Source organism: Phalacrocorax carbo, chromosome 8, assembly GCF_963921805.1.
Source record: "Phalacrocorax carbo chromosome 8, bPhaCar2.1, whole genome shotgun sequence".
Lineage (NCBI taxonomy): Eukaryota > Metazoa > Chordata > Aves > Suliformes > Phalacrocoracidae > Phalacrocorax > Phalacrocorax carbo.
Window position 1 is genome coordinate 41,704,491 of NC_087520.1, and position 13,988 is coordinate 41,718,478.

At 36.0% G+C, this 13,988-nt stretch overlaps 1 protein-coding gene across 2 annotated transcripts in view; it reads left to right on the forward strand.

Annotated features, from left to right (window-relative positions):
- Nucleotides 1-13,988, forward strand: part of CDH13 (cadherin 13) — a 514,885-nt gene that overhangs the window by 295,256 nt on the left and 205,641 nt on the right. For both annotated transcript variants that reach the window (XM_064459660.1, XM_064459659.1), the window contains exon 6: nt 2,833-2,977. In XM_064459660.1, the coding sequence (XP_064315730.1) occupies nt 2,833-2,977 (145 nt within the window). The remainder of the gene's footprint in view (nt 1-2,832; nt 2,978-13,988) is intronic.

Here is a 13,988-nt window from a genome sequence, read left to right on the forward strand (position 1 = left end):
AGTCAATCTTATCAGGTTTTCACATAATAAATAGCTACAGAGCTCTGCAGAGGGTGGGTTGTTTTTTTTTTTGTCAGTTTGCCCAAATCTGTCTTTATGCTTACCACTTTTCCTTATAATTATGTTGTCATAATCAGGTAGGAACTTAGATACTTTCTGAATGTTCAATTATAGTCTCTTGCTATCAAAAGAATGAATGCAGTATCTTTCATACCTTAGTCAAGTTTTACATTAAAGCTAGATAGGCTTTCCTGCCTGCCTTTATTGAAAGACTGAAATCTCACTCTTCTGATAGTTAGGCACAATCTAATTTTCCACCTGGTTTTATTTACAGCCTGTTCGAAGTAATTTGGGTTTTTGTGCCAATATTGTCTTTTACTTGAATGCTTCTCTCTCTTGCACGTGGTGTTTTTTGTTTGTTTTTTTTTTTTTAAGTAACAATATACATTTGTTGCTGTTGTGTTGTCTCTTTGCTTTGTTGTTTTTTTGTTTTGTGGGCAGGGATTTATAGATTTTACCTTTCTGTAGGGGGGGGTGTGGGTTGTTTTTGGTTTTTTTTTTTTGGTTGGGCAAGATAAGATACAAGGCAGCTTCTTTCACAAACCAGCCGTGCATGCAAATTATGGTGCTGCAGGCTTCTGCTTTGAAAACATTGTAGAAGTTATAGATATGTGTAGATTTAAAACAAGCTGGTGAGTTAATTCATAATGCTTAGGACAAGCCTGGAAATTATTGTACAAAGACTAATAAGATAAAGTCCTCTGTTATCATAATAAAATGAAGCAGACATCAAGTAACCATTCCTATGGACCTGTCATGCCAAGTTTTTTGGCCAGTTAGTCTCAGATGTAGTGGACTTGGCAGTGATAAAGTCAATCTATTTCAGTCATTAATAAGAATCTCCTATTCTCTCTCTTAAGCTGTGCAGGTCTGGGAAAAAGAACCCCTTGTGTTAGATCAGCCTTTGTTTTAGATGACTTACAACTTTGATAAAGCAGCTGAAGTAGTTTTTTAAATTTAGCAAAGCCTTTGTTCTTTCCAGTGAGCAGTATAGTCACTTAATATTGAGAGATAGATTAAGAGCAAATTATCTTGAATTTGAAAATGAATTTGCTAGAATTTTACAGAGAAATATTGCTATTCTTCCATTTCCCAAAGCAATTAAGATAGTTTTGATGAGTCAACATTTACTAAGATAAATCTTTTTGTCAGCAGTTTCCAACTGTATCTAAAACTGTATCTAGTTTTAATGTAGTTCAGTAATAAGACTGCATTTTCGTTCCTTGTCCCCATCACATCATATGCAATCCTAAGATTATTACATTGACTTTAGGGTACAGAGTTAAACAAGCCCTGGAAACTAAAGCTTCAGCTGTGCCAATGCCACATGCGTCCATTGTCTTCTTGTCAGAGTATTTGTTTGCTTTTAAGCTGTTAAGCAATATATCTAGTAAAAAACAAGGCTTCGGAAAGGCTTGCAAGAGCAATTGCTAAAGAAGTGAGGATAAACAGTGAGTAGATGTTAAAATGGACTGTGACACTGTTTGCAAATAGTGTGTGCGAGTAGGTAGTTTACTCATAACAAATACTCCTACTCACACCCAGCACACTGAACTATAAAAGTGCAATGTATTTATAAGCATAACAAAATTCAGAGAGTTGTAATAATAAGTCATCCGTTTTAATAAAGAATTAGAATTCTGACCTAATTCTTTCCCAGTAGGATTTATCACTAGCTTATAAATAACTTACAGGTATAAGACATGGCAATGAAGAATAAATTAACAGAATAAACAAAATGCTCAGAGACTGCCAGCCCCTGCTGATACCACTTTCTCATGGAAAGACTGGAAGAGAGTGATATTAACGTCTGTGCTCAGGTTCATTTTCTGGCTGGCTTAACTCCATTAAAGAGTTGAGTCCAGGGACGGGTAGGGTAGGCAAAAATGATAGCTGTGCCCCTGATATGTTTATTGCTGTGTTTTACTGATGTCTCGGTGAGGAGAGAGAAGGGCAGTTATAGCATGCAGTTGCAATCTAAATTGACCTTTTCTATTGTTTAAGAAATTTTGGCATGTTTACCCTAATGACAGATTTAGTTTTGGTAACACATTGTGACTTTCCATTGCAAGTGGACTGGAGGGCTGAGATACACAGTATGATCTTTCTTCCCAGTGTTCGGAGGTAGATGAAGTCCAAACAAATCTTCAGCTCTATATGACTGTTTTATGTTCAACAGGTGCTTTCAAACATTAGGATGAGAGTGTGCATGTGTATCTATACCTGTTTGTAAAAGGCTGCATGTTGTTTTGTCCTTCCATTCCTTATTAGAAAAGCTGAAAAACTGTCAAAATTACCTAACATAATACTTCATGCCATCATCATTAAGAAAATGTATTTAATGCCTAGTGCATTCTTGCCTTTTTTAAACTTGCTTTGCTTTTAACTGAGCATTAGGAGGTATGTCAATTATAGTTCTCAGCTGTAAATGTGCTTGAAAAAAAAAAAGAAATAAAGTCTAACCAAATCTCCACATGATTAGTATCAAGTTTACAGGGGGTCTTTCTTTTTCCCTTATACTCATCATTTCATCTTCAGGAAATATGGCATTTGCAAGGTGCCAGAGGGTATCTTGATTTGAATGTACATCTGTCTTTCTCTTTTGCTTCGATTGAAAATCTGCTCTGAGCCTAGTCCAAAAGAATGGGCTGCAAGTGGTATCCTTGGCAGGGTCTGGTTACAGCAGCACAGATCTGAGCTGTTTTTTTTCTTACTCTCTGCTCACTGTGGTAGTGAACTAATGAAGTTACTTGTCTCTTTTTGTTCATACAGCTTGAAGTTGAGGTCGTAGATATGAGTGGGAAAACCATTGATGGTCCAGTCCGCCTCGATATTTCTGTTATTGATCAAAATGATAACAGGCCAATGTTCAGAGAAGGACCCTATATTGGTCATGTCATGGAGGGATCCCCTACAGGTAAGTCTGTGCCAACTATAGCTCTATAAATAATGCCTGAACAAATGCTCTGTTGATAAATGCAGCATTATCATATTGTATAACTTTTCTTGCTGATTTTGTGGCTTACTGAATCCTTCCCCCACATAAAGAGGTGGGAGAAGCCTTTTAGGACAGCAGGTAATGATTTTTGAAAAATAGTCAAGTCTCTGTAGTAAAAAAGAAAAAAAAAAGTAAAATAACATAGTTTGGAATGAAAGCTTCAATTTAGGTCTACACTTTTCTACTCATATCTGGAATCAATGAAGACAACACCTAGGATACGATTAAGATTCAGACCAAATAACGTGCGATTTCTGTTCAGAGTTGGGATTCCATCTTTTTCTCTGTAAGGTTAGCTGCTGGAAGGGTCGTTTTTATTTGTTTATACAGTATAAGGCTAGGTAAATAATAGGAGTAAAGGGAAAGCACATGGTGACTATGCTACTATTGTAGTGCAGATTGAAATATGAATGATGCTACTTGTGTAAATGCAGATACAAAGTTGCGACAAAACAAAATACTTTCAGAATTAGTAATTAAAATGTTCTGATTAATTTCACTGTTGATTTTATCTCATTATGAAATTCTATAAGAATGAGGCATTGCTCCAAATTTCAGTGTGGGTACAACCAACCCTAGCTAAACTCTTCCTGCAGATGAAGGCTGAATTAGTTTTCTTCTACTGCTGTCCTCAGCTGTTGTGCAATTTTGTTGAGAGTTATTAAACAGCTGCTGCATTCCACTCCAGAGGTATCTCCACTGCATTTGTAAGTGATAATTGTATGATCAGATTATGTTATAGTGTTAACCTGGATCTTGGTGGAAAAAATCTAAAACAATAGAAGCCACCATTAAAACCACCGAAGCGATAGTGACTTAATTGAGATCAGAGGTATGAGTTACATATTTGTATGTCTTTCTGTACATCATTGAACACAAGGCCTTATCCTCCTCATACAGCTGAAGCTGTGAGTATAAACATAAGGTTTTGGCTGTATAGGCATACGGTAATATTTTGAAATGAAAGCTGGAATCAAGTATATTTTTATGAATATTTAATGTTCATTAAAGCTCAGTGTGGTGACATGCTTTGTTTACTCTGAACAAGGATAGACATTACCTTTCTCTTCCTTATATTACATATTGATAGAAGTTATTCTTTCTCCTTATTTTATTGCTTATGTAGTTTTTAGAAATCATGTAACCTTTTTAGTGAGTTTTGCATTGTCACATGTAGTTGCCATTGTTTGAAAAGCTGTAGGTATGAAATGTGTTATGAGCTGCTCCTTCATCAGATTAAAAAGAGTGTTCAGGTAAATGTTTATTTACCTTACAAGCAAGTAACAAACCAATTGACAATCTTTTCATTCAAACGAGAAATGTGTTTCGTATTTGTGAGTGTGGCTGGCGAGAGGAACACTAACACTTTTCTGTTGTAGGTCTCTAGTACATTCTTCATTTTTTTCAGATATCGATTGCTTCAGAAGAAACTTCCTTAGACTGTCCCACTTCCCATTCACCCTGTGTTGTAACAGGAGTTTCATAATTAACCGAGAATATATTGCTAACAAATGTCAGAGACTCCTTTGCACAGTCAATAGTATGTAGCAGAGTGTGACTATCTAATTGGATCAAGGCACCAACTTTATTATGTTTTAATTTAAACTACAGCATATTCTTGTCATGCCCATTTAGATACACATTCCTGGACCACTGAGTAGGATGGTGTAGTTTTAGTAAATTCACAGTCCCTAAATCTAGCATTTCAGTAAAAGAAAGTGGTGCCAAACAGCTGAAACTCTGCAGTGTTTAAGCTTTAATCTTGCTGGTAGTACTTGAGCTCTGGATATGAGCTGCAAGTTCCTGCAAGTGTGTCAGTGGTTCTCATCTCTCTCCATCAAAGCAGAAGCTTAGACGACTTCTGTGCCGCATGCCCTTCTGAAACAATATTTAATGTTTAGCTTTGACTATTAATTCCAGGCTACAGGACAGTAACTGTTATCTGCTGTATGTTCATTCTTTACTCAAGCTCTATACTGTCTCTTTTATCTACCAAGGATATTTTTTTTTTTTAACAGGCAGTCCCCTATTTTTGCTCATCTATAAACTATCATTGCTTTTCCTTTTTTTTTTGCTCCTTATATTGAAATTTATGCTTCTGATTCAGTAGACATGTTTCTCACTCCAACTTCCAGTGAATTCTTCTGTAATTTTTTTCATCTTTTTTCTCTTGCTGCACTTTGGGATTTATCCATGTAGTATTTGCCATTTTGATTGCCTTCCCTGTTAGTCAAAGTTTGAATAACTTTTCTCAACTTCATCTTTTTCTTATTCTTTCCCTCTTTCTCCTAGGTATTCATCCCATTAAACTTCGTAACCTCATTTTCCTGGTGTCAAGAACACCAATACTTGCAAAATTATTTTGTTCAAAAGTGAACCTGTAGAATCAGTGTTAGCTAGAATCTGTCATAGTTCTCCACGCAGATGGCATCCAGTCAACCGAGATTTCATGTTGCTCACATCTGTTTTCCATAGTTCTTAAAATGTTATGGGATATATCTTAAAATTATTCATCGTGTTCTGCTGTCTTGCTGCTCCCAATCAATAGTTGCACTGCACAGCTTGATAGAAATCTTTATGTGCGTGTGTTTGCATGTGTGATTCCTGATCCCTCCTTTTTGTATTAAAATTGTATTGTATTTCTTTTTTGAAGTTCCAGAGAAATGCTTTGCACTATGTGCATAACATTATTTCCTATCACAGCCACCTTCATCTTCATTCAAGCTCTGAATCAAACCCATTCACCGTAATAGTCTACTGCTGAAAAATAAATAATGCTCACTTAGGTATGTTGGATCTGCCTTCATGATCACTGGGTCAAAGTGTAAATGCCCATGGATTCCAATAATTCAGTGATGAGAGATGTACAGTTATGCAGAAAAAGATATAGATGTATTGGGCTGTGAAACTTGCCTGAATGATTTTGAGGCCTTGTTAAGGGATTCAGATGATATTATCTTGCTTTAAGATACTCACTGCTGGGTTCCTGTGTGTTTTCCTGTGGGGCTGTAATTTTAGCAGTCTCAAACCCAATGGGATTTTCTAGTGGCTTTCCACTCATTTATTGACTCTAAATTTGCACTTACATGTTGTCTATTATTCATCACAAATATCAGATATTTATTAATAAATAAATCTTGGAGAGAGTTAGCATCACAAATTTAAATTTATAAATATCAACATTCAAGTGAATGTTTATATTGACTTCTTTGATGTTGCTGTAAGACACATGTTCCAGCTTTATATGATTTTCCAAAATGACTTTTTCCTTAATGATTTCAGTGTTTAGTTCCTTAATTAAGGAAAGACACAAAACTTACAAGATTACAGTGAAATTTTGTGCAAAGCCCCTTCTAAGGACCCTCCTTTCTCTGCCACTGGAGGTGGTTAAAGTAGAAGAAAACAAAAGAAAACATGGAGATAGTGTGTAATTTTTGTATTTATTTAATCTGTCTATGAATAATTAAAGAATCTTTTGTGCATAGTCCCAGTGAGGATGTTTTGGTGGAGTTTTAATTTATTTTCTCTGTTAGTAAGGTCATTCACCTTTCTTTTGTGTGTGGTTTTTGAACTCACAGTAAACACCACTGGTTATTTGGACATCTACGATTTGTGTGTCATTGCTTTACTAGAGAGGCAAATACCTGGGCATAATTACTGAGAATATAATCTTGTATATGCATTACGTGAACAAATATTCATCTGAATTTCAGGCTTGGTCTTGCCACAGCTTATAATTAAAGATAAAAATATGTGGATCGTAGGTGATATAGTAATGTATTTCTTTCCTGATACATCTTTCCTGGAGAGATTTCATGATCTGGTTAGTTACAGTTAATTAGCTGTTTTCATGGAAAATTGCCGTATTGCTGGAAATAGCCTAGAGTCAAATTCTAATGAAAGTACACTCAAGTGACTGCTTAAAGTGACCAGAGACATCATCTGATTTCTATTAGGATGTCCTTTTCTGGACAAACTGCACACTTGGAGGCTATTTATATATATATAGATGAAAAATAAAAAAAAAAAGGGCGGTAGAGAAATAGTTTGCATTTTTTTTTATTGAAAAAGACTCTAATTTCTGTATGAGACTGAAGTCAGCATATACATACCAGGGAAATAATAGCTGAGCATTATTCAGTGGCATCTATGGCAATTTTTCTCCTGACTGATGGGTTTTGTGTTAACTGTAATGCTGGTTTCTCGTGGTTTTGCTTTCTATGTTATGACCCAGTTTATTTCCTACAAAACTCTGGTCTATCCAGCTGCCAACTCTAGGGTTTAGGATCTGTATCCTGCTGCAGACTCACTTCAGTACATTAATGAGAGTCACTGTTATCTTATGGATTACATAGGCAGGCAGAAACGTTTGGATGTATCGCTTTTTAAACGTTGGAAAGTGAAGGCTGGTTAAATGAACTCAGCAGCCATCTCATTTCACTTGCTGGAGGCTTTTAACAGAAATTATTTTAAGCATATTTGGCATTATGTGACTTGTAACAATATGCTGCAAGCTCAGTGGGGTAAAATCTTAACTGCAGTGGTTGGGAGAATTGCTCGAGAATTGCACGTAAAAAAAGTACCTTGTTTTCCATGATGCATGATAGCCTGAATACACTGCGTTCCAGGCAAGGAGCCCCAAAGCAGGACTGATAGGTGTCTGTGAAGAATTGCTAGAAATAAAGGGACATTTGAGGACATTTAGAGAGGAGACAGAAGGAATTAACCCCTAGAGGGCTGGTCAGTATCATAAAATAATAATTTGTAAAAATAGATAAAGCACGAGGAGGGTCTGAAGCAGTACGTATTATTGGCAGCGATGCACTCTATAATCGCACGTGGCTGTGATTCAGATAAATGGACGTTGTTTCTAAAGGTGGTGGCTTCTTATCAAGCACAACCTGCCAGTACAGGGGGGGTTTATACATAACCTAACAACAGCAAGAAGGTTAGTACACAAAAGAATATAAATGAGATTGGATGATAGAGGAGAATCAAAAGATACCATGAAAGGTAAACTATGGGCAGGCTTGTCTGGCAAAGTGGCAAGGATATATTGGGCATCTTTGTCTGATGTGCACCTGTTGTCATCTTTGATGCACTTCAGATATTATGGTAGTATTTTCTGCACTGTGGGTTTTTTTTTGTTTGTTGTAATCCCTGCTAGTTTATGGAATTAGAAGGTTACTAAAGCTGTAAATTGAATAAAATTGTAATTGAATTTGGTCAACTCTCCAGACCTAGTTCTTCCTTTTGACCTGTAAGTCCAACGACATGGAGGAAACTAATAGGGTGCTTTTAAGAGATCTCTTTTGGTTAAAAGATTAAAATTTAAAATAAAATAATTGAAAAAATTTCACAAAGAGCCATTGTGATGAGAATAGTAAAAGGCATAGTTTCTTTTTATCTAGGTAAAAGTAGAAATTTCCTGGTGGCTTCTGATTCTGCCTGCGTCCGTGTTAAGATGGTACTTCTCCTTCAGTCTTTTTGTCACAAAAGTTACTATGTTCTGCATACACATACGGTGGTTCATTTTTTAAGGCATTGCACATATTTTAAAAATAGAAATACAGTTCCTGGAAGATCAGTTTGAGGGGCAGTTCAGGATATCAAATCCTAAATAGCACAGAAAAACAAAATGGTGTCAACATCAACACCCCTTTAGAGCAAGCGCTAAGCATCAGTTGATGATCTGGGTCTGAAGCAGGATGTGCGTTTGCATATATTTGTTGCGCTGATGATTCTTACTCTGCTGGATTTTACTCAAAGTATGATGGAGAGATTTACAAAGTTTTTGAGAGTTCCACACAGAAAATCTGCAATTGGTTTAGCGGAATGCAACCATTGTGTGAAACTATTTCACCAAGCAAAATGGTTCCTAAGCAAAGTAGTCTGGGGCAAATACTTGAAAACCAGTTTGAGTGTAGATAGAGTTCACGATCATAATGAGAATAAAAAATGGAATGTTTGAATAAAAATTGCAGAAAAATGTAATCAAATCAAAGAGGTACATTTTGATGGGTCTCAAAGTGTACTTTTAAGTGAAGGCACATGCTTGAAACACTGCTGACACTAATGATGGTCTTAAAGAAATAAATTACTTCAAGACAGTAGCAGAAATGGTTTTCTGCTTACGATGTGCTTTTTGACATTTCTTGTAATAAGAGAATTATGATGAACTTTATGGGGTATTTGGCATTAAAAAAATCTAATATTACCACTGGGCTTACCAAGGAAAATAAACAAAAATTTAATTTTCGTATGATGGAAGCTTGCATATATGCATTGTAGAATGCTTTGTATGGTATGGGAATATTGATGCATTTTAATACTCAAAAGTAAAATATTGCACTTTGTTGTGAGTTTTAATTATAGGAGTCTCACTACATCATAAATTAATCCTTAATATCCTGCCTGCTAGACCCTGTCTTGGTCCCAGTTGGGTGGGCATGATCTGCTGACCCTGAGGAATGTATTTCTCCCATCTTGCATTTTTTATACTGGTATGATCCAAATCACTTTTTTTTTCCAGAAAGATTTAATCCTGATTCTTTTCGTTTGTTCTTTTTGTTTAAAAACAAACAAAACCAACTTGTAAAGACGTGGTTTAGCTTTATATCCTGTGTGTAAACCAGAGCTCTGACTAAAAAAATTGTTGAAAATTTAAGTGCTCATTACAACCTTTTATGGATGGTGCTTTAGCTGTTTTTGAAGACCTATCAATTCATTTTCAGTTCTGCCTGCTGGCTGCTGAAGGTATGTAATGAGTGAGCTCGTTATTTCATATTAAAATATTCATAATTTTTAAAAAATCAGCAGTAGAAAACTTAGAAGTATATATAAAACTGAAGTGTCTCAGCAAATCTCCCTCAAAATTATCTCAAAATTAAATGTTTGAACCTGAGCTTTTTTGATTCAGAGCAATGTCTTTTGCAACAATACTTTGAGTTTAGAGGAGGTTTGAAAGGTCAGATGTCACACATTTAATTACAAAACTTATTGCTATGAGCTGTTGTGGAAAACAAAAATATAAATTGGTTCAAGGAATTGGATAAATCCAGGGAGAAAAATTCATAAGCGATTTGGTTATTCAGCATAATAGTATTTAATGAGACTGTGGCCTAGGAAGCCTCTGAGTTAAAGGAAACAAAAGAATACAGAAGAGTCTATCTTTGGAAATACAAGCCTTTTTTCACCTACCTGTTCCCTAGTCCTCCACTGCTAGAGATGGGATGTTAAGCTTTGGGTATAACCCAGCATAACAGTTGTTATGTTCTTCTGTGTACAAACGCGTGCAGTTTTATGCTTACTTTAAAAATTGTTGATGGCAAACCTTCAGCAATCTTTTCTTAGGATTAATCATCTGCATTTTAGCAAAAATGTACTCACTGCCTTGAAGTCTTTTGTAATCTAGCCTGTAAATGTAATGGATGTCAACTACGTAGAAACATCTGTAATGCCAATATTTTAATTTTCAAACAGAATCCCAGCAGAAACCGGTGGTTAATTATGCATAGCCGCCTTGTATATCCCAGTATGAATTTTTTCCTAAATCTGTGTGGGATAACATATAGCTGTATATTAATATGGGTATTGTGTGTGTGTGTATATATATGTTTTTTTATATATAGTACATATATATTACATATATGACATAGAGATTAACATATACAGACAGAAAAATACTTATCTGATCCTTTAGTAGGGCCTAGGGATCCTGGTATGTTCTAGTTACTGTGTATGCACATGATGAAAAGGTATGTATTTATTAATATCTTGTATTATGGTAGAAAAAGATGTACATCCAGTCTAATCTGCTTGTGTTTTTTTGGAAGAAGCTGAGAAGGATAACCCAATAAAGTTATTAATAGGTGCCCAGCCATGCGAGCATGGTTAAACCAGTACATTTGGAGCAAATAAAAGTAATCTCATGTGTAGCAATTAGCAGTTCACTCGAACTGAGTGTGTGATATGTATGTCTGGAAGCAGGAGTCTGCAGGTCATTCCAGGGTTCAACTATTCTTGATTTTCAGCAGGAGTAGGTTAGACTCAAAAAGGGCTCCAGGTCAACTTAGGTGCACAGGTCAGAATTACTGGCCTGTTTGCAAGGACTAGAAATGATAAGTCACCCTCTTCTTCAGCTCCAGACAGAAAATTCCTTTTAACTTTCTTCTTTTTACAACGCAACTAATTTGTTTGCCACTGTCCCTCCTGCTAAAATCAGCCTTCACCTACTTTTTTGTAGTTACAGAAAATGATACACCGAAAATTAGGCTTATGACCAGGTCAGCATTAATGCCTAATGTTAAAGGTTATAAAAACATTATGGTCTCTCTGCCTTGGACATTTCATGTAGTAAAGTATTCCTACTTCCATGCACAGAACAGTGAAAGCAATGGTGGTTTGCTGTTTTGGCTCTTTTTATGTTATAGCCCAGGTTCATTAAATAAAAATAAGCATGTTTCTTAATTAAAGAACAAATTAATTTTTTAAAAAGTGCTGGAGTCCTTGCTGGGTACTGAAAAAAAAGGTCTCAAGTGAGTTTGTGTAATTCAGTATGTAATTCTTTGCAAAGGGAAATTCATGCATTAATAAATAAATTTACCAGTGGCTTTTGCACCTGGGCTTTTGCACCTGTTTTATGCATCTACTGTCCTCTTGGAAAAGAAAGGATGGGCTTTAAAGGTTGTCTGAAGAAATGCATCACTGTGTGGCATACTGCAGAGGATAATGCTGCAGCCCTCTTGATAGCTTTATTAGTGGTATAAAACCTCAGTTTGTATTGAAATACTTCTAAATCACCATTTCTGGATATTGCCTTAACATCACCTATTTGCAGGCCAGCAGCCCTGCAGGCTATATGGCGAGTTGTGCTTTAACTCAAGGGACTGTCAGCATCCACACCACTATATTTCATTCAAGCCCTTTAAAGTGCATGAAAAGGGTGATAAATCCTCACAACTTGCAATTGTGTGCCAGAAATTTACTATATGATTTGGAGACTGATGGCAGTAGATACAGTAGTTGAAGCCTGGCACCCCCTTCCCTGTCCTCTCACTCAAATGGACGTAAATCCTGGAGTTGTGTGACGAGGTATTATAACAATGGGACATCATTCCCTTTGACAGTAATGCTGTGGTGTGGCCACTACTCCAAGTGCTAAATGGAAAAAACTGATAAATTGTCAGTGCAGGCAGGATTTGTTTCCTTAGTATGCAATGCCAGGATCAGTCAATAGACAGATCCATACTACCTTTATTGTGAAAGAGATACGTAGCTGCATAAAAAACTCATCACTGCAAAACAGCAGGATTATTTATTCCCTTGCAGGTTAATCTGATTATTTTTCCCAGTATTATTTGAAAGATATTGTCAGAGGGATAGTGTCTTTATAAAAGAGAGAGAAAAGATATGTTATTTTGAAACTGTGGGTTCATGTTTTTCTTTCTTCTTTCTCCCATTTTTCCCTTTATTTCATGCCCTCACAGTCTTTATTTTCCCACCATTAAATATAGTGCTTGGGGTTTAAATTGCAGTCTGTAGTCCCATGAAGTCAGAAGGTAGCTGTACTTTACATGTGGAAGACAGAAGGCAATTGTGATAGGAAAGGAAACCTTGGTGAGAACGACCAAACAGTAAAAAGTAAACACAAGAAATGATAGGTCATCTATTTTTTATAGTATAGTAAGTTTTGGGTTTTTTTTTTACTTTATAGAAATATTCAAAATAGTTCACTTGGCTCCCATATCTTGAGCAAGAAAATGTCACTCCTTGATTTCTTCATTCAGATTATGTCTTTTAAGTACAGAAACTGTCTACCTTTGCATGCAGCTTTTCATTTCAACACATAGTTGCCCTAAGTGCAAAAGAGATGGGAAATTACTTTTTTTAAAAAAAAAAAAAAAAATCAGGTCCTTTTAGTGAGCACCACTGACATGCTTGAAAGTAAGACAGACTTTTTTTGTTTTAAACAACATGTTTGTACAAACCCCCCCCCCCCCCCCCCAAGGATATTCTGGTAAAGTTTAAAAGCTTATTATTGGCTTTTTCGCAGGGGAAAAAAAAAAGTTGCTGTCAGCTGGTATATAAGATACGCAAAGAACCATGACTGAATTAGAATCACACGTAAGAAATGTGACAGACAGGTTGAAGGTGGAATCTCACAGTGGTGCAGATTTGTTACTTTCCATCCATCTTCTGCTGGTGTATGTTGGAAATTCCCAGTAGAAATGTCTCTTAAATATGGATCTGAGAAAATATTATCAGATACATACTCAAGACAGTGATTTTTGGAATACAAATATAGCTCATCGGTATTATGATTTAAGCTTACAGCAGTAAAGCATGGCTGTCATTATTGCAATTGTTATCAAAAGGATACCCCACAATTTTTACGTGGTTCTAAGTTAGACTGTTCTATAAAACTCTAAACGTAGAAGGTGAAACCACACAAACAAAAGCAGTAACAACAAAATCCCCTTTAAGGGTCACTTACCAGTCAAGAACTTGACGTTTAATTCCCTTTGTTGTTTTAAGAAGCACTGTCATTTCTCCAGGTTTTAATACATGATGACTACTGTGTTGGCCAAAACACAGAGGATTATTCTGAAGGTGTCTTATGGCTACAAAAGATAATTATATACACTTGAAGTACCTGGGAACCAGTTGGGTAGGTGGGCCCCATTCTAATTCTGAATCCATTCACCAGTGGTGTACTAATGTTTTTCAGGAATGCTTATTCTTAAGAATATGGAAGAATGTGCAAAAGATAGTGTGGTAGAAATTAGAAACCATTCACTTGTAGCAACTGCTGCTGCAAAGGGGATTCCATTGAACATCAAATGTATACATTAAACGGTTGCCAAAATTAAATATATTAAACAGACGCCAGAAATAAAACATTTGAAGGCACTGCACATATATATTTGTG